General features: G+C 67.2%; 4 protein-coding genes across 4 annotated transcripts; 2 read left to right on the top strand and 2 right to left on the bottom strand.

The window, feature by feature from the left end:
• Window positions 1-471: 471 nt before the first annotated feature.
• On the bottom strand, window positions 472-5,162 carry AAMP (angio associated migratory cell protein). The gene is made up of 11 exons (XM_088519537.1): window positions 5,018-5,162; window positions 4,603-4,758; window positions 3,992-4,111; window positions 3,679-3,818; window positions 3,387-3,531; window positions 3,098-3,181; window positions 2,723-2,838; window positions 2,167-2,270; window positions 1,385-1,475; window positions 959-1,113; window positions 472-731 (listed from the first exon to the last, which is right to left on the bottom strand). Exons 1-11 carry the CDS (start codon window positions 5,103-5,105, stop codon window positions 656-658), a joined length of 1,275 nt encoding a protein of 424 aa, XP_088375663.1. The 5' UTR covers window positions 5,106-5,162; the 3' UTR covers window positions 472-655.
• A 251-nt stretch (window positions 5,163-5,413) lies between these two features.
• LOC148595782 (uncharacterized) lies at window positions 5,414-6,578 on the top strand. Its single transcript, XM_088519536.1, has 3 exons — window positions 5,414-5,443; window positions 5,893-6,058; window positions 6,402-6,578. Exons 1-3 carry the CDS (start codon window positions 5,416-5,418, stop codon window positions 6,559-6,561), a joined length of 354 nt encoding a protein of 117 aa, XP_088375662.1. The 5' UTR covers window positions 5,414-5,415; the 3' UTR covers window positions 6,562-6,578.
• A 2,567-nt stretch (window positions 6,579-9,145) lies between these two features.
• On the bottom strand, window positions 9,146-11,880 carry TMBIM1 (transmembrane BAX inhibitor motif containing 1). The gene is made up of 11 exons (XM_088540347.1): window positions 11,614-11,880; window positions 11,337-11,428; window positions 11,192-11,256; window positions 10,991-11,044; window positions 10,828-10,878; window positions 10,645-10,684; window positions 10,322-10,359; window positions 9,987-10,074; window positions 9,746-9,841; window positions 9,489-9,542; window positions 9,146-9,332 (listed from the first exon to the last, which is right to left on the bottom strand). The coding sequence occupies exons 1-11, from the start codon at window positions 11,864-11,866 to the stop codon at window positions 9,189-9,191; spliced, it is 975 nt and encodes a 324-aa protein (XP_088396473.1). The 5' UTR covers window positions 11,867-11,880; the 3' UTR covers window positions 9,146-9,188.
• A 5,271-nt stretch (window positions 11,881-17,151) lies between these two features.
• Window positions 17,152-23,224, top strand: LOC104568479 (PNKD metallo-beta-lactamase domain containing). Its single transcript, XM_088519535.1, has 9 exons — window positions 17,152-17,294; window positions 20,829-20,944; window positions 21,098-21,210; window positions 21,719-21,777; window positions 22,037-22,129; window positions 22,268-22,431; window positions 22,671-22,757; window positions 22,866-22,981; window positions 23,051-23,224. The coding sequence occupies exons 1-9, from the start codon at window positions 17,152-17,154 to the stop codon at window positions 23,222-23,224; spliced, it is 1,065 nt and encodes a 354-aa protein (XP_088375661.1).
• Window positions 23,225-24,012: the final 788 nt, after the last annotated feature.

The following is a 24,012-nucleotide window of genomic DNA, read 5'->3' as shown; positions in this document are numbered from 1 at the left end:
GCTTCAGCTTTGCTCCTCTACAGGGGGGAAGCAGCTACCACAAGGTCCCTTAAGGCCCGTAGGCTCGTGCCTGACATCCCCTCCTGCAAGACAGGTGCATTGTCCCTTCATGCAAATTAGGTGCTGCTGTCACCTCAGGCTGTGCAAGGCCTGGTCCCTAACGGACTATGACAAGAGTAGGGAGTAGGGACTTCTACCCCCCTTCCTCCTGCCCTGCACAGCCAGAGCCCTGGGTTCCCCTGATCACGGCTTCTTTATGACCCCTTCTCTCAGGAGTTCCTGTGTTGTCCAGCTGGGGACAGGCAGATGGGGCTGTCTGCTGGAGACGGGGGGCACTGGAAGCCTTCAGCCATTCAGGGAAGTGATCATGTTGATGGGGTGAGATGGGAATTTGAGTCCTATACCACCATCTACCCCCTAGAAGGGGAAGAACACCCCCCTTCCCTACATATCAGGGTGGATAAGATCCAGTTAAGTGAAATAATTTATATAATTAAAAGACATTTTTCATACAAAACCCCAGGCTCAGCACCCCCCCACCCCAGAGCAAGGGCAGAGGGGGCAGGCTGGAAAATTACAAAGCACACGCTGGGGAAGGGGGGAGGCCCCTGTCCCCGTCCCGCTGTACAAGAGCCCCGGGCAGGGCCGCAGGGCCCTAGCGGTCCGGGCGCTGCACGCAGAACACCTTGGCTTGGTGGTCTCCGGAGGTCGTCACCACGATGGAGGCATCCCTGGGGGAGACACAGCTCAGAAAGGGGCTGGGGGGACCCCTCACCCTCCCTTTCCCCAGCTACCCCAGGAGGGTGCAGGTGTCAGCACAGCTCTGCCCCCCGCCCGGCTTTGGGGCTGTTCCCTCCGCAGGCCCCCACGACACCTGCAGGAGATGCAGCTCCAGCTGTGAGTTCCCTCCTCGCTTCCCCTCCGCAGCAGCAGCGGCAGCAGGGGGGTCCCCGCTTACTTGTTGACGGCAAAGTCCAGGATTTCGGCCGCGTGCCCCCGGTACTCGCTGATCATCTTCCCCGAGCGGGCGTCCCAGAGGCGCACGGCCCCGTCCAGGCTGCACGTGTAGACCACGGCCGAGCTCTCCTCCCACAGCAGCTGCACAATCCCCGACTGGGGCAGGGGCAGCGTGAGCGGGGCAGCCCCTCAGCACCCTCCCCACACGGGGCCCACACTCTGAGTGGGGCTGTGCCCAGCGAGCAGCGAGAGCCACCCCAGGGGCTGAAGGAGAAGCGCAAAACGGGGAACTAGTCCCAGGCCCGCTAGGAAAGCCCCTGGGCTCCCAGGGAGGCACCGCTGAGGCCAAGATGAGGGCCTGGGGCTTGCGGACTTCTCCTATAGGCCTAGAAACCCCCAGCCGGGGGGAAAACATCCAGGGCAGTACCTCGTGTTGGCATTTATGTCTCAGACTCTGCGTGGTGAGGTCGTAGATTGCCAGGGTGCCGTCAAGGTAGCCCACAGCAGCCAGCGGCATCCTGCAGAGGGGGGCAAAAAGAATAATAATAGAAAAAAAAAAAAAGATGTTAGGGTGGGCTCATAGCAGGAATGAAAACGTGAAAAGGAAGAGTGAACCCTCAACACTGAGTGTGCCTACAGCGCCTCAGAAAGATGGACAGGCTGCTGCCCTAGAAGAGCTGAGGAACGGGGCTGGAGCCTCGGTGCCCCACTAAGGAAACGAGGAGGACTCACGAGCCACCAACTGGCCTAAGGCTCACCAAGGACAGGACCAGATCCTGCTGGGAAAGATCCCGAAGAGCCATATCCAGAGGGGATCCCACCCAAAGTGCAGCTCCTTAGCACTAGCCCAGAGAGACCCAGGTGATGTGGTGAGGAGTCCAGAGTCACTGCCCCTGTCCCCCGTGTCACAGGTTAAAGCAGCTGGCCCAGGGCACACACGGCTGGTGCAGGGGAGGAGGAAAGTGCTGGAGGGGACTGAAGCTACATCAGTTTGTTGTAAGGTCTGGCACTGGGTTGTGCTGCACGGCTTCCCTCAGGGAGAGGCTGGAGATGAGTAGTTAAAGCTGTGCAGGTCTCCCCAGCTCCTTGGTGGTTCCCGGGGAGAGGAGGGGGTCAGGGTAGGCCCCTAGTAGCAGGGGGAGGCATGAAACCCCCAACTGAGGGGCCATCACCCCACTGTGTCATATGCCCCCATTTCCCCCCACTCACACGTTGCAGAATCCCAGCGACTCCACAGAATTGGACTCGGGCTCCTCGCCCTCGCCAGCGGGCGTCTTGGGGGTGACACTGTCCACCTTGAACACACACACAACCTGCAGGGAGAGGGGATCAGTCCCAGGGCAGGGGAAGGGTCTCCCCAGCCTCACAGGGAGGCCCTGTCCTTACCCAGGACCTAGAACCCCAGGCTATGGAGGCCCAACGCGAGAGCCTCTGCCCCTCGCAGCAGAGGCCAGGGTCCCTTTGGCCTAGCAGTCTGCCAGGTGCCACCAGGAGCCCAACCGAGCCCCCCGTCCGGTGCCACCAGGAGCCACCGCGGCAGGAGGCAGCTGTGTGGGCCAAAAGCGCCTCCTGCTGGCTGCTCCTGGCACTGCGGGCTCGCTCCTGGCTATCACAGCCAGAGCCATCCTTGCCCCACCTGGGGCCACCCACCGGCCCCAGCAGCCTGGGAAAGGGGCCTCAGAGCCAGGGACCCCCTTTCCCTGTCCCCTAGGGCCTCTTCATCTGGTCCCCGCAGCAGGGCAGGCCGAGGCAGGCACAGACTCACCTTGCCCGTGGCAGAGTTGATCAGTTTGGCGTGACAGTCCACAGAGCCCGTCAGGATCAAACTGCCATCCTGGTTGCTGGCCACGCACGTCAGGGGGTCCTGGTGGCCGTCTTGGCCTGCAGACGTGAGCAGAGGCAGCGCGAGCTCCACGCACCCTCCCAAGGGGACCCGATGTGCCATGAAACCCACGCGCATCCCCGTGCCCATGGTGTCCAGCACCCCCGTGGCAGGGACCAGCCTCCCAAGGGGACAAGGGTAGTTCCGCCAGCACACCCAGTGCCAGGCCTCCTCCGGCGGCCCCTGGCCTCATAACGCGCTCCCTCTTCCCAAGGGCAGACATCAGAGCCCACTGGAGCTGATTAACCCCTTTCCTACCTTTCAGGACATGCAGCGAGGTTCCCTGCTTCAGGTCCCAGATGCGCATCGTCCCATCTTCATATCCCACCACTGCTCTCTTCCCTGGGTGAGACAGAACTGACAGGTACAGCCAGAGCCTCCCTCACCCCTCCGCCTCCTGCTGAGCCCTGGCGGGACAGAGCTGGGCACCCTGGGGCACCCCTGGCTCTGCAGAAACAGGGTGGCACGTGGTTCCCCCAGGATTCGCAAAGGACCTCGTAGGCAGAGCGGGTAACGCTCCCCGCCCCAGGCAGCCTCCGTGCCTCACCGTCAGGCAGGATCCTGCCACACGTGGCTGGGCACGAGGGGCCCTGGAAGGTTTTGCAGTCCCCGCTGGGGATCTTCCACATCCAGGAGTTGCCATCAGCTGTGCCCGCCAGAAGGACATGGGCCTGAGGATGCCACTCCATCCACTGCAGAGAGAGGGACAGGCAGTGTCACAGGGTGGGCTTGGAGGACTCCCCATCCATCCCAGCCAGCCAGCTGCGAGCAAAAAGGAGAGGAACCAGACCTGCACACCATGCACCAGCCCCGTAAGAGCCAGGGGTTCTGTCACTCACCTCCAAGTCCCCCACTTCAAAGGACCACACTTCTTCCTTGGAATCCACCCGCCACACTTTGATGAGGCCGGACATGTCGCCCGTGGCCACAAACACGGAGTCATGACTGAAGCCAGCACAGGTGACCGAGTCCTTGTGTCCTGGAAACAGGAGGAAACAGAAACTATTTAATTACCGAGCTGTGGAAGATGATGGGAAGTTTAGCACTAGGTTGTGGGAGAGCATATCTGGAGAGCTGCTGCTGGGAAGGGATATACCATAATTTGGCCCCTATCAATCCCCCCAGTGCAGAGGATGCTCTGGCCAAGCTCACCTGAGCATTCAAACAGGAGCTCTCCGTCACTCAGGCGCCACACGAATGCCTTGTCGTCCTCCCCGCCTGTCACCGCCAGCGTGTTGGTCTTGGGGTCGAGGCTCACGCAGAAAACAGAAGCTACAGAAGAAAACAGCTACTGGTCCAGACACTCCTCACACCCCGTCAGACATTGCCCAGGGCTCCGCACCACTCAGCACCAGCTCTGGATGAGATGCCCCCCAGACGGACTGAGAACCCAAACCCTGGAAGTCAGTTCTTCCTACTAGGCAATGACTGGGGCCCCGCCAGAGCACTGCAGGCTGCGCGCTGAGCTCAGCGATAGCTGTTAAAGCCAAGATAGGAATCCTGAAGTCTGACTAATGCCTGGACCAGAAACTCTGCTCCTGACAAGAAGCATCCCCAAGCCTTGCACAGGAAACTTCTCTACCACAGTGCAGGGAAGAAATTAGCAAAGCTGAAAGCAGCCGGGTCGGAAACTGGCCCAGAAGCAGCAGAGAGACGGCAGCCTGGCAGGGCCCTGCCTGCCCCTCGCACATGGGGAGGGGAGGCAGAAGGGGGTCCCAGGAGTCGCCCCGCGGACGCCGCTGCCCGCCGGAGCCGCCACGCACCCGAGTGCAGCGCGAACGTGACCTCGCTGTCGTCCTGCGCCTCCATGCCGTCCTCCACCCCTTCGTCATCCTCCTCCGTCTCCCAGGCCTCGGCATCCGGCTCATCCGCCGCCTCGTCGCCGAAGTCCACGTCCTCCATCTCGTCGGCCAGGTCATCTGCAGAGAGCCGCGCTCAGCGCCGCCGCGGCGGCACGGGGCAGCTCGCCGGGACGGAGCGACCCGGCGCGGCGAAGGGGGCCCTGGGCACGGGGCAGCCCCGGGGCGGCCGGGCCCGGGGAAGGGGCCGCGAGCGCCGCGGAGCGGCCCCGGGGAGGCCGCGCGGGGCGAGGGGAGGCCGCGCGGCGCGGCCCGCGCCAGGCCGCCGCAGTGGGGGCCGGTGCCGCCGCCGCGGGGCGCCGCGGCCGCCTCGTCTCACCCGGCCCGGGCGGGCCCAGCTCCACCACCTCGATGATCTCCTCGTCGCCGTGGAAGCCCAGCGCGCCCGGCTCCTCCGCGGGCTCCATGCCGGCCTGCGCGCGCAGCCGAGCCTGCTGCCTCCGCTTCCACCGCCCGCCCCGCCCCAGCCAATCGCCGCACAGAGGGCCTCCCACTCCGACCAATCCCCGTCCGCTCCCCCTCACAGACTCCGCCCCTCCCCACGCCCACCAGCCAGCAGGGTAGGCTGAAGCCGTCCCGCGCGGGGCGCCCTGGGAATTGTATTTTCTCGCGCTCTTCCCGGGCAGTGCAGCCTCCCGGCAGCCCCCGCGCGGCAGACTACAACTCCCGGCAGGCCTGGCGCGCGGGGCACGCCGGGACGCTCGCTGCGGGTGCGCGATGGCGGCGGCGCTCGCCGGACTGCGCGGTAACGGGAGGCGGTAACGGGGCTGCTGGCACCGGGGCGGGAGCGGCGCTGCCCCTCGCGACCCCTGCTCATTGCGTCGCCCCGCCTTGTCCTGGCGCCCGCTTGCTCGGGTGGGCTTTGGCCACGCCCCCGCTGCTTTGGCCACGCCCCTCACAACTCCCATCCTCTAGTGCTCCGCTCCTGCAGCCACGCCCATAGTGGCCACGCCCCCTCAGCATCATGGCCACGCCCCCTCAGCACCATGGCCACGCCCCTCACTCGTCACGGCCCCCCGGCTCTGCAGCTCCGGCCCTGCAGCAGCGCCCGCCCGAGGCCACGCCCCCTCTCGCCCGAGGCCACGCCCCCTCCCGCCGAGGCCACGCCCCCAGGCGCCCCCCGGGAGCGGCATGGCGGGCCCCGGGCGCCCCGTCCCGCTCGCGCCGACCCGTCTCTCCGCGCAGGCCTGGCAGCTGCGGGGCGCGCGGCCCCCCTGGGCTCCCGGCTCCTGCGTGGGAGCTGCGGGCGGCCAGCGGAGCCGCGGGGCGGCCCCGAGCCCCGCGGGCAGCTCCCCGAGGGGGTCGAGTACATCCCCAGGCGCAAGGTCAAGAACCCCATGAAGATGGTGGGGGTGGCCTGGTGAGTGGCAGCGGTGCGCGGGCCAGCAGACGCTTCCCCTGCGAGGGTGGCATGTCCTGGGACGGGTGCTGGGGGTTGCTGTCCGTGGCGGGGACGCAAAGCTGGGGCATCCCAGGGCTGCCCCACTCTGGTGCTGGTGATTTGGGGAGCCCCGATGCCTCTTTCCGCCGCTGTGGTGGCAGCTGTGGCCCTTCCGCGGGGCTGTGGGTCGGGACTGGAGTCCCTGGGGCTGCCCAGGGCTGCAGCACTCGGTGGGGAGTGTGTCCATCCTGTCCCAGGGTGTCCCAGGACCCCCATTTCCCTGCCAAGCCTCCCCATGTCCTGCCTCCTGGCTGCCTTGCAGGGCCATCGGGCTGCCCTCGGGCATCGTGCTCTTCCTGCTGACCAAGCGGCAAGTGGACAAGAACCGCGCCGAGCAGCTCAAGATCCGCCGGAAGATGATGCGATCCAACCAGGGCGAGTACGAAACAGAGCGATACAAGAGCGTGGTCAGAGGGGCATAGCCAGGCTGCCCCTCGGAGCCGGGCTCCCAGTGGGGGTAGCCTGTGGCCCTGGAGGGACTGCCCAGGGAGCTGCTTGCCCCCCTGCGCATCTGGGACCTGCTCTCTACCCTCCAGCACCAGTGACAGTTGTGGGGTGCTGGATGGTGGCAAATAAACCTGGCCCTTGGGGCAAGGTGAGTGAAACAGCCCTGGGCCACTGTCATCAATCCCTCTGCTCAGCCCCGGGCTCTGCCTGCACCCGCCTCCCGGGGACGGTTCCCAGCTGTTCCCGGCACCCTTTGCAGGGTGTGCGCAGCAGGGGCCCGGCCCTGCCTGCGGGGGCGGGAGGAGAAGGCAGCTGGAACAGCTCAGCCTTGGCTTTATCACCGCCCGGCAGCGTTGGTGGAGCCATGAGCAGCCGCGTGCCCTGCTGGGGCGGCTGCAGCTTCCCGGGGAGCTGCTGCTCCTCCACCCTCCTCCCAGAGCCCTCCGATCTCGGAGGGGCCCCGGGGCGGGCAGCGCGAGCCCCCCCACCAGCGAGGGCTGCGCGAGCCCCGATCCTACAGGAGCAGCCCGGGGACGCGGGCGAGCAGGGCGCCGCGCAGCAGCGCTGCACGTGGGCAGGCCAAGGGGCTGCTCCCTGCCCGCAAGGAGAGCTCTCCCCGCAGTCGTTACCTTCCCTGACGGAGCCGCCAAAGCCATGGTGTCCGCTCGGCACAAAGCCAGCACCAGGAGCACTGTGGGGACACAGGCTGAGGTGACACGTGCACTCCAGAGCCACCTGAGGATCCCCTACCCTCCTGCTCTAGGGCACAGCGGGTGGAAGTGAGAAACAAGGGAGAACGGAAACAAGTCCCTGCTTGTTGTGGCAGGAGAGTTCCCTCCTGGCTCACCTCACCTACAAGAAAGACACGGAGGTGCTGGAGCGCGTCCGAAGAAGAGCAGCGAAGCTGAGGAAAGGGCTGGTGCACAGACCTGAGCAGCGGCTGTGGGAGCCGGGCTTGTTTAGTCTGGAGAAGAGGAGGCTCAGGAGAGACCTTATCGCTCTCCACAGCTACCCAAAAGGAGGTGGTAGTGATGTGGGGGTTGATCTCTTCTCCAGAACAACAACCAATAGAACAAGAGGAAATGGCCTCAAGTTGTGCCAGGGGAGGTTCAGGGGAGGTTAGACATTAGGAAGAAGTTCTGCATGGAAAGAGTAGTCAAGTACTGGAACAGGCTGCCCAGGGAAGTGATGGAGTCACTGCCCCTGGCCATGGTAAAGAAGCATTTTTTCTTAAAGAGGCACTTAGGGACACAGTGCAGGACAGTTTAACGGGCACAGTGTTGAGGGGCTTGCAGATGGACTCGATGATCTAAAATATCTTTTCCAGCCACAATGATTCTATGATCCAGCCTTGTCCGATACTCGCAGCCCTGCTGGGAGAACCGGGCCTTTCAGCTAAGGCCTTCTGCGAGCCGAGGAGCTGGGAGCCCCACGTGCCGGGCCGGCCTTGGCACACCGCGTGGACTCACCACACAAATCACTCGTCTGTTTGGAAAACTGAAGTGTTTTATTTAGCAAGTGCAACTTTGGCCGCAGCCGAGGCCCGGCGAGCCGCGCCGGTGGCTGCGGGTCCTCTGTAACGCCAGCTCCCTACACGTGACCCCAGTCCCACCGGAGGAGCCTTGGCCACCTCCTGCGGAGCGACACTGCCGCAGCGCGGAGCAGGACACGGCTGGGCCGGGCGGCTGAGCAAGCCATGGGGCAGCCACAGAACAGCTGCGTTTAAGGCACTGAGTGAATGAAGCTGGGTCAGGCCCTCCGTGCGACAAGCCAGGGCCCGGCCCGGTCCCGGGGCTGACACAGCAGCTCGGACTTGTGTCCAGCTGCGTCTCCGGCCCCAGCGCGCAGGCAGCGACGGCAGCGCCCGCAGGCACAAGGCTCTGGGGCGGCCCTGCCGGCACCACGCGGCGCCTCGGGGCTGCCTGAGCGCTGCTGCCCGCACCCAGGCTCCGGAGACTGGCGGGAGCCAGGGAAGCCCTTTCCTTGGCAGCCTCTGTGTAGGGGGATGAGGCACCAGGAGTAATCTGGGACCAGGCTGAACGCCGGTCATTGGCCACAGAGCGCACACGGGCACTGGCGGTGCTGCTTGCTTACAGGCTTAGGGAACCCCCTGCCCCTGGGCAGAGCTGCCCTTGCGCCAGGCCCCGGCTTCTGCTGCTGCTTCCAACCGTGCGCCAAGCACGGGCAGAGGGAGCCCGCGGATCGGGACGGGGTGGCAGCCCTGCCCAGGCACCGGGGCCCCCTCTGTGCTCGAGCCACACGCGCCCTTCACTGTGACGGTGGTCGCAGGGGCTCTGGCACCGAGCACAGCCCCTTGTCCCTGCTGTGAGCGGCAGAGGGGCCTGGGACAGCCACCTCGCGGGGCACCGAGCCGGTCTGCAGCAGCGGGAGGGCTGCAGGGCCCGGCACAGGGGCCATGGGCACCACCAGCACCAAAGCGGCCACTGGGGCACTGACGGGGCCGGCAGGAGCCCCGTGACACCAGCCCAACCCGGCCACGGGCCAGGCTCCTGGGGCAAGGAGGAGATGGGAGAGGAGCAGCTTTGTGGAGGAGAGAAGCGGAGGTCAGCGAGGAGGCAAGGCGCCCGGTGCGGGGCAGGGGCTAGTCCCGGCCCACGATCTGCAGTATGGAGGTGAAGATATACATGATGTCAGTGTAGATAGTCAGGGCGCCATACACGTACTCCTCGGGGCTCAGCGAGTTCTTCCTGTTCCCCAGCACCAGCTGGGTGTCGTAGGCTAAGAACTGGGGAGGACACGGTAGGAATCAGCCACAGATGCCGGCGCCCTCCCGGGGGCTCTCCCCACTGAGGGGCTGTTTGGGGGGCACAGCCCGGGCACTGCTGCTGGTTCCGCACAGGGGCCCGGCCCAGCAAGGGGGGCGCTTGAGCTGCCAACTCACCAGGGTGAAGGCGATGGCCCCGATGGCCGCGTACAGCATGTGCAGCCAGACGACCTGCAGGCGGGCGCACGGTGACCGAGAGGCAGAGCCCCAGCGCTGGCACAGCCGCCTGGGCACAGCCTGTCCCACGGGAGCCCGCGGCCCCCGCTCCCCGCCTGCCTCCCGGTGCCCTCCACCCACTCCCAGCGCCATTCCCGTCCTCCCCGGCGCAGCTGCCGCGCGGTGACCGCCAGGCGCTCCGCAGCCCCCCGACTCACATATTTGAAGGAGAGGACGATGGCCGTGACAATCCCCGTGACCATGACCACGATGCCCAGCACGCAGAAGAGCCCAGGACACGATGTGAAATCAACCTGCCGCGAGGGCAGAGGTATCAGGGGAGAGCTTGGGACCTGCTGAGTGCACGGGGGCCACAGGGCACCCTGGGGGGACAGTGGTGTCCCCAGCGACCCAGCACCCTGAAGCTGCCCCCGTGAGCAGGGCACATCTGCACCTCACCTTGGTCTGGAAGCAGAAGACAGTGACAATGATGGCAACGATGGCTGTGATGAGCATAGCGATGAGGACGGCGTTGGTCTTGTACGTGCTGCGGATGGAGAGCACACCAGAGTCACCACCAGAATACCCCAGAGGGCATTTATAGCCCCATGGCCCATGGCTATGGTCTCTCTGGTAGGGAAGGACCCCACCGGGGCCTGGGCTGCCTCATTCAAGTGGCTCAGGGTGATGGGACTCTGGGCATTGAAGGCAAACACTGGCTCCAACCCCTGCGTCTCTGCTCAGATCTGCGCCCGCAGCTCCTGCCCTGAGGGACCGGGACCCCCGCTGCCTACCTGGCAATCGCCCCCGTCATGAAGCCCATGGCCAGCGTCTGCAGGAGAGAGGAGAAGGGCTCATTCAGCGACGCAACCGGGGGACAGATTCACCCTCTGGGGACATGGGTCCTGCCCCTTCAGTGGGAACTGCTCCCCACCCACGGGGCAGCTCCTGGCGGCCCCCATTCCATCCCATGGGAGCATCCTCCTCCCACCCCATGTGCCAGCTGGATCCCACCCCTGCCCTGGGGGCTAAGAGCACAGCAGGTCCCATGGGGCAAGGGGGCTGCTGACGGGCACCCCAGGCCCCCTGGCAGCCCCGGGCCCACTCAGCCACTCACAAAGATGCTCAACAGGATGATGTTCCAGGGGAAGCGTCTCCTGGGGACGACACCAGAGGAGAGAGGTGAGGTGATGACAGCGTCTGTGTGCGTCCCATGCGCGTCCCCCACACAGGGACCCACATCCCAGTTTAAGGGGTGGCATCCAGAGCCAGGGGACCCCCCAGGGTCCCAGTGACTCACCGGGGGCCCTGGCAGCAGGCCAGCACCAGGTAGGTTACCAGGAACACGGCACTGCGGAGGGAGAGACGAGGTGCTCAGCGCCGGGCTGCAGAGGCCTCGGCTGAGAACCCAGCCCAGGCCGGGCACGGCCCTTCCCCACACCACCTCGGTGCCCCGCACTCACTACGACGTGTAGTAGACAGCGATGTTCCTCTGCACGAAGGAGGAGACAGGGTCGCTGCAGGACAGGAGGGCCCAGCGTGAGAGAGGCCCCCGCAAGGGGAGAGCCCCGGGCACGGCTCGGCCACCGACCCGCTCCCCCGGCCCCAGCCGTGCCCAGGGGCTCGTGCCGCCCGCGCAGCCCTCCCACCGCAGCCCCACTCACACGAAGGTGAACACGGCGATGATGCCCACTGTCACGAAGAGCTGCAGCGAGATGATGGCGTAGACCTGCGAGAGGCGGCGGGTCAGCCCGGGCCGGTCCCCTGTGCCCTGCCACAGTGTCCCGGCCGAGCAGGGGGTACCCTCACCTTGCGGATGAAGGTGTGCCGGACCTTCTTGTCGTCCCAGTTTCCTGGCTGGAAGGGGGTGCCCTCGCCTGCGCCCTCACCATAGCCATCGCCTGGAGGGAGGGGAGGCCTCAGTGCACCACGTGGGGCAGGATCCAGCCCCATCCGAGAGATGCTCCCTGCCCAGGGTGCTCAGAAATGCTGGGAGCCCCTTCCAGCACCACTGCGGCCCCTGCATTGAGGCACATCCTGCCCCCAGGCACTTCCCACCCACCCCATATCAAAGCTCCCAGCTTACCAAACCGCATGGGCACGGTGGGCATGGCCATCCCCGGCTGGGGATACCCCCCTGCCGCCGGGTAACCTCCTGCTGCCGGGTACCCGCCAGCCGCCGGGTACCCCCCAGCCGCCGGGTACCCCCCAGCCGCCGGGTAGCCCCCCGGCTGCGGGTACCCCCCACCATAGTGGTGGGGCTGGGGGTAGCCCCCCGGCGGCGGCGGGTACAGGGGGTTCTTGTCGTCATATGGAGGGGGCGCGCTGGGCTGCGACATGTTGGCTCCGAGTGTCTCCTGTGGGAGGAAAAGAGACGGGGCGGGCAGTGCGCCCGGCACCTGGCAGGATTGACCCCAAACACAGATGCGGACACACAGCAGGTCCCCAGGGATCCGTCAACAGAGCCAAAAGCCAGAGGGGAATGGGGACACAGGGGACGGACACACCGCAAAGTGCCTTCCTGGGAGGGCTGGAGCCAGCGCAGAAAATACCCTCCCACTTTAATAGTCGCTTCCACTTAATGAGAGCCAAGAGACGTGCAGGGCTGGCCTCCAGCAGCACAAAGAGAGCCAGGGGACCTCCTGCCGCCGTCATCGTCCCTTGGCCATGGCCACCCGCATTCCAGTGACCTGAGTCCCGGGGACAGCGTCAGACGCCGGCCGCGGGCAGCGCCCGGCCACGCGCTGACTCAAGCCGCGGCGAGCGCCGAGAACGTGACCTCCCTCGCCTCCATACGGGGCCCTGGTGCCCCCGGGTGCCGCGGGCACAGACCTGAGCACCGACGGCAGCCGCACGGTGCCGGTGGGGAGACACGGCACAGAGCTGGGCAGGCGCCTGGTGACGTGGGGCAGGTGGCGCTGCCCTCTGCCCTGAGGACGAAGAGCGGCAGGTCCTCAGGCTGGGAACCCAGGGCTGGAGCCAGCGTCACCCCACGGCCCCTGCCCCCTGCTTTGGGGGTGTCCCCACCTCCGGGGAGCAGCTGGCCTGGCGGGCAAGTGTCACCTCCCGCCTCTGCAGAGGCCAGCGTGTCCCTCGGAGAAGGGAGCCAGGACCCCCAACGCTGCTGTGAAGGCCGAGGCCCCTGTCAGAGCCCTCGAGCAGCTGCTGGCCAGGCTGTGCGCCGGCCCCGCGCCAGCGCCGCTCCGGGAGGAGGAGGAGAAAAGCCGGATCTCCGAGCACAGGAAAACAACAGCACTGCCAGCAGCTGCTGCCAGGGCTCTGCCCTCCCACCATCCCCCGCCTGCCCTGTCGGGGTTTAACCCCCTCACACCAAGGCAGGCACCAGGATCCCCCCTCCATGGCCCCCCTCTCCAGCCCTCAGCACGTCACCTGCCCGGCACGAGCCAGGGAGGAGGGATAAGGTCTGACCCAAATGGGAATCGGGGCTGGGAGGAGACCAGACGCTTCCCCCTCCTTACGCCAGCGCTTCCCGGCACCAGAGTGGGACAGGCAAAGACGTCAGGGGGGTTGGCACGGCCAAAACACCCGTTCCAGCGCTGCCCTGGCACAGCGAAGAGCTCAGCTCCCGCCGCCCCGCGTCTCTCTGCCCGCCCGGGCGGCAGCGGTCCTGGCCCAGCGGTGGCCGCCCGTCCCAGGGCCTGCCACGGTTTCACCATCGTGATGACAATGCTGCCAAAAATAGCCAGGCCACATGGTGACCCCCTAGCCGGGAGGTTTTGCCTTTGCGGCTCTGCTGCCCGTGCCCCTGACACCCTGGTCACCGGGGCGCTGCACTGAGCTCAGGCAGCGCCGCCCGCTCTGAGGGGACCCCGTCTTCAAAGCTGTGATGACTAAAACTGGGAGACCGACAGGAAGGACAGGCCTAAACTCTGGACTGGTCTCAGGCAAAATCTGTGCCCGGGCAGGGGACACATCTGTCCCCCGGGAGCAGGTGGGGACCCATGTGTCCGGGAAGAAGTAGGGCAGATTCTGCCCGTGCAAAACTGCTGTTGGAGCTCCCCAGCGCTGGGTGTCCCCCCTGTGCCACAGCCAGCACGGGGGGCTCGGTCCCCAGGCCACCCCGGCAGGGGATGCAGGGTCCTGTGCCCCCAGCCCCCTCCCCGCTGGGGCATCCCAGCGCAGAGGCCAGCGAACCAGCCCGACGGGTCCCCGCGGCTGCCGCACCCAGGGAGGAGCGCGGCGCCTGCGCACGGGCCCGGAGCCGGCAGAGCCGCAGACCCCGGTGTGACCCACACCGGGCACCAGATCAATCCTGGGGGGCCAGGGAGGGTCATCCCCACCCCCCAGGACCCCAGTGCTGGCAGGGAACAGGACCCAGCCCCTGTTGCCCTGGTGTCACTTCCTCTCGCTGCACCACAGCCACAGGCCACAGGAACCCCATGTCACTGCATCGGTGACCCCGGCACAGACACACCGTGACTCAGCACCGATAAGGGCGCCGCGCGGGGGGGCCGAGCCCCAGCGGGACTGGGGGGCCGCCCGGTGCCCGGGGGCTCTGCCTCGCTCCCCGCTGCCCCCTGTGCCGCCCGCCTGCCCCAAGCGGCACCCGCACCCCGCTCATCTCCTCAAGCGGGTGCCCCCGGCCTCGCACAGCCCCTCGTCCCAGCGCCGCGGGGTGCTGAGCAGGGAGGGCACCTTAGGGAGCAGGGCTTGGGGACAGGGCTCCTCACTCTCCCTAGGGTTGCCCGGGCAAAGCTGCCTTGGAAATAACTTGCCTTCTCAGAGGCAGCTCAGCACAGCCCTCAGGGCATGGCGTGGCCCGGCACAGCCTGGCACAGCACGGCACAGCTCAGCGCAGCCCAGAACAGCACAGCACAACTCAGTGCGGCCCTGGCCCGGCACAGCTCAGTACAGAACTGCATGGCCAGGCTTGGAGGGGCAGTGGGATCCCCTGCCGGGGCCATCGGGGGCTCGACAGCACCGCTGGGCTCGCTGCCCCTGCCCGGCTGCCTCGTCCCACATCGCCCCAACAGGCCCCAGCCTCTCCCTGCCCCAAAGCTCTGCCACGGGGTGCTATGGATGGCAGAGGAGCACCCCGCCACGGGGGCCAGGCTCCCCCACGCCACCACACTGGGCCGCTCACCCCGGGCCAGCCCCGCGCAGCCGCGGGCTGTGCCTGGCACGGGCTAGCACGGCAACAGGGACCACCCCGGTGCTGCGTGGTCCAGAAAGCAGCACCAGCCCCACGCTGGCCCCGGCTGCGGGGACCCCACGTGGCCCTTCTGCCTCCTCCCGCCATGGCAGGCAGCTCCTGCCCGGGCGGACTTCGCCCCGGAAAGCTGGATCCACAGGTTGCCCTGCAACCTACGGCAGCGACACGCACATCCCGCCAGCACCGGGAGGGATCCCAGGCCCACAGTGAGAGGTGGCGCGTGTCCCCATGCACAGCCACCCTGGGGACAAGGAGCCGGGGGGGAGCCAGGACAGCGCCCAGCCCCAAGCCCTGAGCTCCCATCTGCTCTAGCAAAGGCAGAGGCAGGCAGTGGAAGGCAGTAGGATAGTGCCATACATCACGGTTTGTAGGGGGAAGGGAGGACATGCCATGGGGCACAGCTGTGACCACGGCTCGGGAACTGGACCTCCCCCCCGGTCTGGTTCATGCCACCCCTGTTGGGACACTCTGCCTGGTACAGGGACCATGGACTGTCACTCCCCCAGAAGGGGACAGGATTGGAGGAATGGGGGAACAGGGCATCAGGGGCGGATGAGGAGGAAGGCAGGGAGCTAGGCTATGGGGTCAGGAGGAACTGAGGAACTAAGGAGGGGGGGACAGGCTGAGGCGAAGTTTGGATGGGGTTGAAGGGTACAAAGGCAACCAAAATTAGTAACTGGGAGCGGGGAAGGATTGTGGGATCCAGACTGGGTTAGTGGGGCAGCTTCGGGGAAGGTTCGGCAATAGGAGATTCGGGAAGGATCAGGGAATCCAGGCTGGGTTAGTGAGTCGGGCAGGGCTGTGGGGGTCGGGAAGGACCAGGGGGATCAGACTGGCTTAGTGGGGCGGGTTGGGGGGCAGCTTGAGCTGGGATCGGTGGAGCAGGCGGGGGGAGAGGGGGGGAGGGGAGGCAGTCCGAGCCGCGGCGGGGACCCTGGGGACAGCCCCGACGCGCCGGCACCTCCGAGCTGCGGGCGACCCCACGGGGAAACCGACGGGACGGGAGCGGGGATCGCGGGCCCAGCCGGGCCGCCCCTACCTGCTGCGCACCGGGCTCCGGGCTGGGCCGCTCTCCGGGCTGGGCCGCTCCGCCGGGGCGGGCGGGCCGGACGGGGCGGGGAGAGGCGCTGCCCGCCCCCCCGGGCCCGCCCCGCCGGAGCCGGGCCCGCCGCACGCGCCCCCCCCGCGGCCGCTCCGCGCTAGTGCACGAGGGGGGCTGGGGGGATCGGAGAGACAGTCCGGGGGGATCTGGGGGCCCCACCGGGTTGGGGGGCCTTGGCGAGCATCGCACCGGGTTGGGGGGTCGGGGAGGGGCCGCAGTTCTGCTGGTTAGGGGGGTTTGGGGGAGAGCGGGTGGGGGGCCCGGGGGATCCTACTGGGTCAGGAGGAGCCCAGGTGGGACTGCGGGGAGTGACTGGCCCCAGCTCTGAGCAAGGGACCCTGGTTATGGGCACCAGAGCCCTGGGGGAGGCAGCCACGGGGCCAGGGATGGCTCTGAATGGCTCATGGCCTGGCGAGCAGCCGGGTGGTCCAGGGGCTGCCTCGGGTGGCGGAAAGGTGCTTTGTAAAGGGGGGCCTGACGGGGCCTTGAGGGACTGGCAGGGGCTGGGGTGGCCAATCCAGCCTGCATATCCGAGCAATGGTTCTCCCAGCTGTCTGTCCCACAGCCTCCCAATGAGCCACCTGGATGGGTACACTCAGCCCGTGAATATGCAGAGCACCTTTCCCAGGGCCGAGACATCTCTGGCAGCATCCACAGCGGCTCCACATCGCTCCGGGTCCTACAGGCTCTCCCGGGGCCTCAGGAAGGGCCTTGGGAGCTGAAACGTTTTAGCACGCTCGCCTGCTCCTGCCTGGGGGGCTTCCTTGGAGTGGGACATGCACCCAGGACAGGCTCCTGTCCCCAGACACCATGAGCTGTTGCCCTTTCGTGTGACAGCAGCCCTGCTAGCAGAGGTGGCAGTGCCTGCCTTGCGACTGCCCTGCGCTGCCAAAGGGGCCCAACGGGGCCCCCGGGGGCCTCACAGCCATTGCCCCCCATGTGACAAGCAGTGACCAGCAGGACGGGCCCCCCCTCGCTGCCGCCCTTGGGCACCTCCCTGTCCCAGGGTGATGTCAGCGCAGGGGACCCCCCTCCCGTGAGGTGAGCGGGCTGGGAGCCCCCCCTTCCTGCAGTGACCGCAGGTGACCCCGCTCCCCCCGCCGTGACGTGCTCTGGCGGGGGGGGGAGGGGGGAATCCCCTTCTTCCCGGCGATGACGTAGGCGGGGGACCCTCTCCCTCCCCCAAACAGCGCGGGCCACGTGTCCACCAGGCGGCGCCGGAGCGCGCGGCGCGGGGGGGCGTGGCCGGAGCCTGGCGCCGCTCCCTATTGGCGGGCGCCGTGGCGCGGCGCTGGAGGGGGCGTGTCCGGGGGCGTGTCCGGCGGCGCGGGGGGCGGGCGCGGCCGGGCATGGCGGGGCCGCGCTGGCGGGCGGCGCTGCGGGCGGTCGGTGCCCGCGCGCTGGGCGCCGCCGGGGCGCTGCGCTGCCCGCCGCTCCGCCGCGCCGCCGCCGCGCTCATGGCCCTCGCCGCGCCGCTGCTCTTCCGCGTGGGGTGAGTGGCCGCCGCGCGGCTCGGGGGCGGCGCGCGCCCGCCCCGCTCCCGTGGGTCGGCCCCCTCCGCCGTGCAGCGTCGTCCGCGGGACGTGGCCGTCCCCGTGGCCGGGATCGCCACCTGCAGCTCTTGGCTCTGCCACAGCCCCTGGCGCCCGCCGCCGCGTGCGGCTCCGTGGGACAGGTGGCAGCGCGCCTGTGTGCAGGTGTGCATGGCGCTGGCAGCAGGGATCACCCCCTGGTGCAAGGGATCTCGTGGGACAGAGGGATAGAGTGAAGCGGCTCTGCGTGGAACGGCGGAGGGCCGGGGGGAGAACCCGGGGAAGGGGGCTCGGGTGATGTCTGGGGTGGCGCCATGGTGGAGGGGGCACTGCTCTGACAGCCGGGCGCTGGGGCCAGGTCAGCGGGTGCTGAAGAGCCGGTGGAGGAGCAGGTCCTTCTGCACGATGCAGGCTCGTGTGTGGAGCTGTGGCAAGTTTCTCGTGAGCTTGTCCTCCATGTGCAGAAAGCAATGGGGTGGGAGAGGCAGCCGGGGTGGTTCAGGTGCCTCCCCTGCCCCAGGATGGCTGCTGCAAAGCTGCTCTCCCGGGGCTCCCCTGGCCCAGGCCCTGCAGCCCTGGGAGGTGTCTCCAGCCGGCTCCGCTCCTCATGTGGTCTCTTCTCTGGGCTCTGGGGAGCTGTTGGGCTCCTCCTTAAGGCAAAGTGGTGGCATCTCAGCTGCTCTGCTAGAGCTTTAAGGTCTTTGTGTCTCACATTGGCTCCTGCTAAAGAGGATCTTGCCTCCTAGAGGGAAGAAGGACTTTCCTGTCTCTCCCCCACTCCCTGAGAGCCTTGGCTGTGGCCCAGCACAGCTGCAAGGTGGTCCGAGCATCCTCTTCCCCGGTGCATCCCCCGCAGCTCCGCAGGATTTTTGGGAAGAGCCTGGGGAGGAGGTCTGCCGGTGCAGTGGGGCCAGCTGAACCCGTCTGCCGGCCTGCAGGTTCGTCACGTGTCCCTGCCTGCATCCCAGTGGGCAGCACCCCCATGTGCCGGGTCGGGCACCCGGTACCAGCAGGGTCTGGGCTCGGAACCGGTGCCTGAGTCGTCCACAGGGAGCAGGGAAGCTGAAGTCACTGCTGCACCCGCCAGCTCCTCTCCTTTGTTCTGCCTCCAATAATTGGAGGAACAGCAAATCTTCCTCTGTTTGTGCAGCGCCGGCCAGGAGCCACCCAGGGAGGAATTGCACGCGGCTGCCCACGGGAGCGCGGCTGCCTCCTCCTGTACCGTCCTGCGTCAGGAGACGGGGCCTGGGGCTGCGTGAGCCGCCCCCGGCGGACAAAGGGAGCCCTTGTGAGCGCTCGCTGCCGGGCCGGCCGCGCTGCCCGGGTCACGCTGGGAGGCTGCGGCCGGGCTGGGAAGCAGCCGGGGCCTCTGGTGTCCCGGCAGGCGCCCTGAGCCGCTTGTTTTGCTGCAGAGGGTTTTGGACTTTTCACTCTTGGCGAACGTCGACCGAGCCTGTTGTTGGGGTGTAATTATTAACCCACCACTTGTGCCCCAGCCTCTCCTCTCGTGCCTCTCTGGACGTGGCCCCTCTGGGCATGGGCTGCCAGTGCCAATCCCTTTGTAGCACGGCACAGGCGGTGCCAGATTGCTGCTTGCTGGCAGGATCCCATGTTTGCTGAAAGCCCCGCGAGCCACCACAGCCCGGCGTCGGGATCGTGCGTCCCTCAGAGGCAGAGCACATCTGGCTCCTGGCACGTCCCTCCCGCAGCCTCCCGGTGCGCCTGGCACCAAGCTGCGAGGGGAGGCAGAGATTCCTCCTTTGGACCCTCTGTGCTGGAAGCAAGGCAGATGAGGAGAGGATTTTGCACATCTCTGGAGATGTTTTTCTTCCAAGGAGCAGTTGCTGCCTGGGCCAGGGGCTTTTGGGGTCCTGAGTGGAGAGGAAACAGCACAGGACACCTGAGCTGGCCATGCACCCACTGCTGCTAGTCAGGGCAAGCATCAGGTTGGAGGGAATACGTGCGCTGTCACAGCCCTGGACAGGGCAGCGGGGACGGAAATGACCCTGAGGCCAGCAGAGCTGATCCAGCCTTGTGGTTTTAGTCTCCTGCTCCTACTTTCTCTGCGTGTACATACCAGGGCCACATGAATCATTTAATGATTCAAGGAGATCTTGGGGGGGCGGGCAGAGAGAAAGCCCGAAGTGGCCAAGGTCTTTGCATGTCCTTCATGGCGTTGGCTGGTACGTCCTGGTACATCACCCCTGTCCCCATCTGCCTGCTGAGTCCCGAAATGTTGCTGTGTAAAGTGGGGTGGGCAGCACGTGTCCGCACTCCATGCGGGACGAGCCTCCAGCATGCGTCTCGCTTCCCCTTCCTTCAGCCCCTTCTGCTTTCTGTGCCCTCTGTTGCTCCACAAAGGCCTGGGAAGCACAAGGCACTTCCCCCTTCTCCCAGACCCAGTGGCTGTTGCACACAGAGGCAGAGTCTCTTGGCGCAGGGCCAGCCTTGGGCATGGGCCTCCCACGTGGGAGCCAACCCAGCCGGGGATGCTCCGCTGCCACAAGCCACAGCGAGTGCCGCCTTTGGGGCCGCTGGTGCGGGCAGAGCCCCGGGGCTCAAACCCTCCCTGGAGGTGAGCACCGCCTTGCTTTGGGGGCGGCAGTGGAGCCATCTGGCCCCCGATGCAGCAGGAAGGAGGCTGGGATCCTCTTTGCTGTTGTCTTTGGATCGGTTCTTCCCCTCACCGTGGGGCACCGACCTGCTTTTCCGCTGACACCAGGGTGCCGTGTGTCCTGCCATAGGCAGAAGGACAGAGGATGCCCAACACGGGGAGGGGGGCAGCACAGCCGGTAGCGACATCCTCAGGCCGGGCTGCCGGGAGCAGCCTGGGGCTGGTGTATGGATCTTCCCGGGACACCTGCCCACAGCAGGCCTGAGCCGGGGGAGAGGGAACCTGCCTGGGGATCCAAATCTGTCCTCGTGCAGATCCGGAGCAGGTGGTGGGGAGAGACTGGAGAAACAGCCTTCAGGCCCTGGTCTATGGGAAAGAGACCCCCGCGCCCCCCAGCAATGCCCCAGGCCTGAGAGCAGCCCCCTTCCCAGGCAGGGTGGCCGCATGGCGCGCACGTGTCTCCATGTGCTAAGGACATGTGTGACAACCCGCCCGTGCGACTTTGGGGAGCTGGCTCGGACGCCCGGGCTCCTGGCGGGAGCTGCAGGAGTTGGGTTAATGCAAGGAGGCTGTGGCTGGGCGTGCTATTGCGTGCACAACACCCTGCTGCTGGTAGCCCCAGTGCCACGATCCTGATAAGACCCCCCCGCACGCCTGCTGCTCCCGATAACGCGGGTCTGGCAGCCAGAACCTCGCGTGGATCCCGGCCGTCCTGGCCCTGCTCTGCCGCTAGCACCGTGCTCGGGGCATCACCCTCACGGTGACAGTGGCCCCATGGTGGGGTCCTCACCCCCGTCCCCCACCAGGGTCGGGAACAAGGATGCGTCTCCCTGAGTGCAGGGGGCCGTGTCCGCTGGGCTCACCCTGCCGCCGTCCCCAGGTACAGCCTGTACTCCCGCACCCGCCTCGGCTACCTGTTCTACAAGCGGCAGGTGAAGAAGGCCCGCGAGCGGTACCCGCACGGCCACTCCATCCCCCAGCCCGTGGCCTTCGGTGGTGAGTCGGGTTTGGGGTAGGGAGGTGCCGTGCCCAAATTGCCCAGAGTTTGTTTGGTTTAATTTGGGGATGGGGTAGCTGGCTTTGTCCCTCCAGCCTGGAGGGCTGCAGAGACCTTGTGTCCTGATGTTTTTCTGTCTGTCCATCCCCCAGCGGTGAAAATCCTGCCCATCCCCGTGCTCTCCAACAACTACAGCTACCTGGTCATCGACACAAGCTCTGGGCGAGCGGCTGTCATCGACCCTTCTGACCCGCTGGCTGTGCAGGTGAGACCCGCAGAGTCCTGGAAGGGGTTCCCCAGGCTGAATCCATCGTCTGCCCCTTGGGAGGAACGTGGTATTGGCCAGGGGGCTGGGGGGATGGGAGAGGCCTCTCCGCAGGGACGGGGAGATCCAGCTGCTCCCATGGGACCCCCAATGGACAGACAGAAGTTGGGGAGATGGAGGGGGCTATATGGCTGATCCCTGTGGGCGCATCCCTGTCTTGTCATTTGCCACAGTCTTTGCCTCTTCAGTCAGGGGAATCTGCTTTTGGGAGGCAGGAGGCAAATGTGTCCCTAATCTGTAGCTCTCGGTGGGGCAACCTTGGGCTGGGGCAAGGACAGGAAGGATCTTGGGGTGGGGGGCTGCAGATCTGCTGCATCTGGCACTGCTGGGAATTGGCCTGGGGGTGCTGGGCCGGTCCAGAGTGGGGATTTGGGATCAGATGAGTGCTGAGAACCTGTCATAGACCCCACACACACCATGTGTCCCTGCCCCCCACCTCTCCCTGCAGGCTGTCATTGAAGAAGAGGGGGTGCTGCTGGAGGCCATCCTCTGCACCCACAAACACTGGTAAGGGGCAAGCAGGGGCCCTGGGGGGCTGGCGTCTGCCATGGGTTAATGCTGGAGGTCCAGGGGGGCACATCAGGATGGGCACAACAGCACTGCAGGAGGAGGCCGTGGTGCCCCGGAGCAGAGCCTGGTTCCTGGGAGGCGGAGATGTGAGCTCCCCTGTTCCCGGGGCTCTCCGTTTGTAGCGGGGGGTTGTTGAGGGCAGTGATCCCCCAACGTGGGGGGAGACGCCTGGGGGTGCTGACTTCTCTGCCCGCAGGGACCACAGCGGGGGCAACGCGGCGCTGCGCCAGCAGCACGGTTCCTGCAAGGTGTACGGCAGCGCCCTGGACGCCGTTCCGGAGCTCACCAAGTAAGGCCGGGCCGCCAGGCCCCCTCCGCGGGCAGAGGCCCGGCATGCTCGTGACAGCGGTGTGCTCGCAGGGCTGGGGCGGTTGTGCGGGTGCCGCGGGCCGGGGGGCTGCCCTGACGTGTCCCCTCGGCCGCGCAGCCCGCTCGCGCACAAGGAGAGGCTGAGCGTGGGCTGCCTGCGCTTCGAGGCGCTCGCCACGCCGGGCCACACCGTGGGCCACGTGGCGTACGTGCTGGACGCGGCGCCCTTCGGCGGGCCGCCCTGCCTCTTCTCCGGAGACCTGCTCTTCCTCGCCGGCTGCGGTGAGCGCCAGGGAGGCGTGGGGGGCTGCCGGGCACCTGCAGGGAGCGGGGCTGAGCCCGGCGTGGGGAGCGTCGTGCCCCCGCTATGGGGCAGGACCTGCATTTGGGGTGCCCTGAGCTGGGTGAATTGGTCCTCCCTTCGGCATGCTTGGCAGCCGGTTTGGGGGGTGCAGGCTGCGGGCCCACGGAGGGGACCCCAATTCCCACCCCCAGTGACAGGCGGACGCGTGTGGGTCCAGGCAGGCTCTTCGAGGGCTCCCCGGAGACCATGCTCGCCTCCCTGGACGCGGCCGTGGGCCTGGGAGAGGACACGCTGCTGTGGCCGGGTGAGCGTCCCTGGGACATCGGGTCCCTTCCCTTGCCCATGCCTGAATGCCCTGGCCACGAAGGGCGCCCACCCGGGCTTCCCGTGGCGCTGATGGCCCGTGGTGCAGGCCACGAGTACGCGCTGGAGTGCCTCAGCTTCGCCCGCCTCCTGGAGCCCGACAACGCCGCGCTGGAGCACAAGCTGCACTGGGCCACGCAGCGGCGCCAGGACATGAGGAGCACGGTGAGGCCCGCCGGGCCCGGGGGTGCTCCCGGTGCCCGGTGCCGTGCTGAGCCCCGGTGTCCCCCGCAGTGCCCCTCCACCCTCGGCGAGGAGCAGAGCTACAACCCGTTCCTGCGCACGCACCGCCGGGAGCTGCACGAGGCGCTGGGGCTGGCGCGGAGCAGCGGCGAGTCCCGCGACGCCTTCCGCGCGCGCGTCCTCAAGGAGGTGCGCAGGCGCAAGGACCTCTACAAAGCCACCTAGCAGCCCTCCGGCTGGGGGACCCCCGTGCTGCTCGGCCCCCCAGGCCCCTCTGAGTGTTTTGCTGTGAATGCCCTTGGCTGAGGCAGGGCCCGGTCCTGCCTTTGCTCCCAGCACCTGGGACTCCACAGGTGCCATTCGGAAGCACTTGTCTCCCCCACTTTTCCAGGGGTCTGTAACCTCCAACCAACGCTGGGGCTGGAGCACCAAGGGCTTTTCCTCTGCTGCTCCCACCCCGGGTTTTCTGGGAGTCCCCAACACCCCCCAGCACTCAGGAACATCTCCACCTTCCTTGAGGGCTCCCAGCGCTGTGTGTGTCCTGGAGGGATGCCCAGATGCCCCAATTTTACCTCCACGTAGGCAGCTCTTCCTTAGGGCCCCGTGTCTCCCTCACCCTGGGCTGGGCCCCCCCACACGCGCACCCTGGGACGGGACCCAGAGCCTGGCCTGGCAGGAGGGAGAGCATCGCGCGGGGGCAGCGCGCAGCGTGGGGCTGCGGCGCTGGGTGTGCGCGCGGGGGACATCCACCCCGACCCCAATAAAGCCTGGATGTGGTTTGTAGCTCCGCGGCCTTCCCGGTGCTGGCGGCTCCCGTGGGGCTGCCCCCGCAGGCACAAGGCAGCCCCGAGCAGGGGGGTCCTGCAGCCTGATGTGGGGGGCTGCAAGGGGACGGCAGCAGCCGGGGGGGCCTCTCTGCCCCCCCCCCCGTGATGTCGCACTCATCTTCCCGGGGGTGCGGGACCCCCCCGCCCCACGTCCCCGCCTCGTGCCCCCGCCCCGCGTGTGCGGCC

The sequence above is a fragment of the Tinamus guttatus genome, unplaced genomic scaffold (genome assembly GCF_059628265.1).
Source record: "Tinamus guttatus ecotype Peru unplaced genomic scaffold, ASM5962826v1 Tinamus_guttatus_pri_ptg000060l, whole genome shotgun sequence".
Classification (NCBI taxonomy): Eukaryota; Metazoa; Chordata; class Aves; order Tinamiformes; family Tinamidae; genus Tinamus; species Tinamus guttatus.
The sequence above is the reverse complement of the archived record's forward strand: the minus strand, read 5'-3'. Positions and strand labels throughout refer to the sequence as shown.

What these genes read in the sequence shown, in the direction of transcription:
- AAMP (XM_088519537.1), bottom strand. Translation starts at nt 5,105, where the DNA reads ATGGAGCCCGCGGAGGAGCCGGGCGCGCTGGGCTTCCACGGCGACGAG. An exon ending in CTCGCTGCATGTCCTGAAAG is followed by an intron (nt 2,839 to 3,097) that starts GTAGGAAAGGGG and finishes TCACGTCTGCAG; the next exon opens with GCCAAGACGGCCACCAGGAC. An exon ending in TCAACTCTGCCACGGGCAAG is followed by an intron (nt 2,271 to 2,722) that starts GTGAGTCTGTGC and finishes CTCTCCCTGCAG; the next exon opens with GTTGTGTGTGTGTTCAAGGT.
- TMBIM1 (XM_088540347.1), bottom strand. Translation starts at nt 11,866, where the DNA reads ATGTCGCAGCCCAGCGCGCCCCCTCCATATGACGACAAGAACCCCCTG. An exon ending in GGCACACCTTCATCCGCAAG is followed by an intron (nt 11,257 to 11,336) that starts GTGAGGGTACCC and finishes CGCCTCTCGCAG; the next exon opens with GTCTACGCCATCATCTCGCT. An exon ending in ATCGCCGTGTTCACCTTCGT is followed by an intron (nt 11,045 to 11,191) that starts GTGAGTGGGGCT and finishes CCTGTCCTGCAG; the next exon opens with CGACCCTGTCTCCTCCTTCG.
- LOC104568479 (XM_088519535.1), top strand. Translation starts at nt 17,152, where the DNA reads ATGGCGGGGCCGCGCTGGCGGGCGGCGCTGCGGGCGGTCGGTGCCCGC. An exon ending in CTCTGCACCCACAAACACTG is followed by an intron (nt 21,778 to 22,036) that starts GTAAGGGGCAAG and finishes CTCTGCCCGCAG; the next exon opens with GGACCACAGCGGGGGCAACG. An exon ending in GCCAGGACATGAGGAGCACG is followed by an intron (nt 22,982 to 23,050) that starts GTGAGGCCCGCC and finishes TGTCCCCCGCAG; the next exon opens with TGCCCCTCCACCCTCGGCGA.
- LOC148595782 (XM_088519536.1), top strand. Translation starts at nt 5,416, where the DNA reads ATGGCGGCGGCGCTCGCCGGACTGCGCG. An exon ending in GGCGCTCGCCGGACTGCGCG is followed by an intron (nt 5,444 to 5,892) that starts GTAACGGGAGGC and finishes CAGGCCTGGCAG; the next exon opens with CTGCGGGGCGCGCGGCCCCC. An exon ending in AAGATGGTGGGGGTGGCCTG is followed by an intron (nt 6,059 to 6,401) that starts GTGAGTGGCAGC and finishes GCTGCCTTGCAG; the next exon opens with GGCCATCGGGCTGCCCTCGG.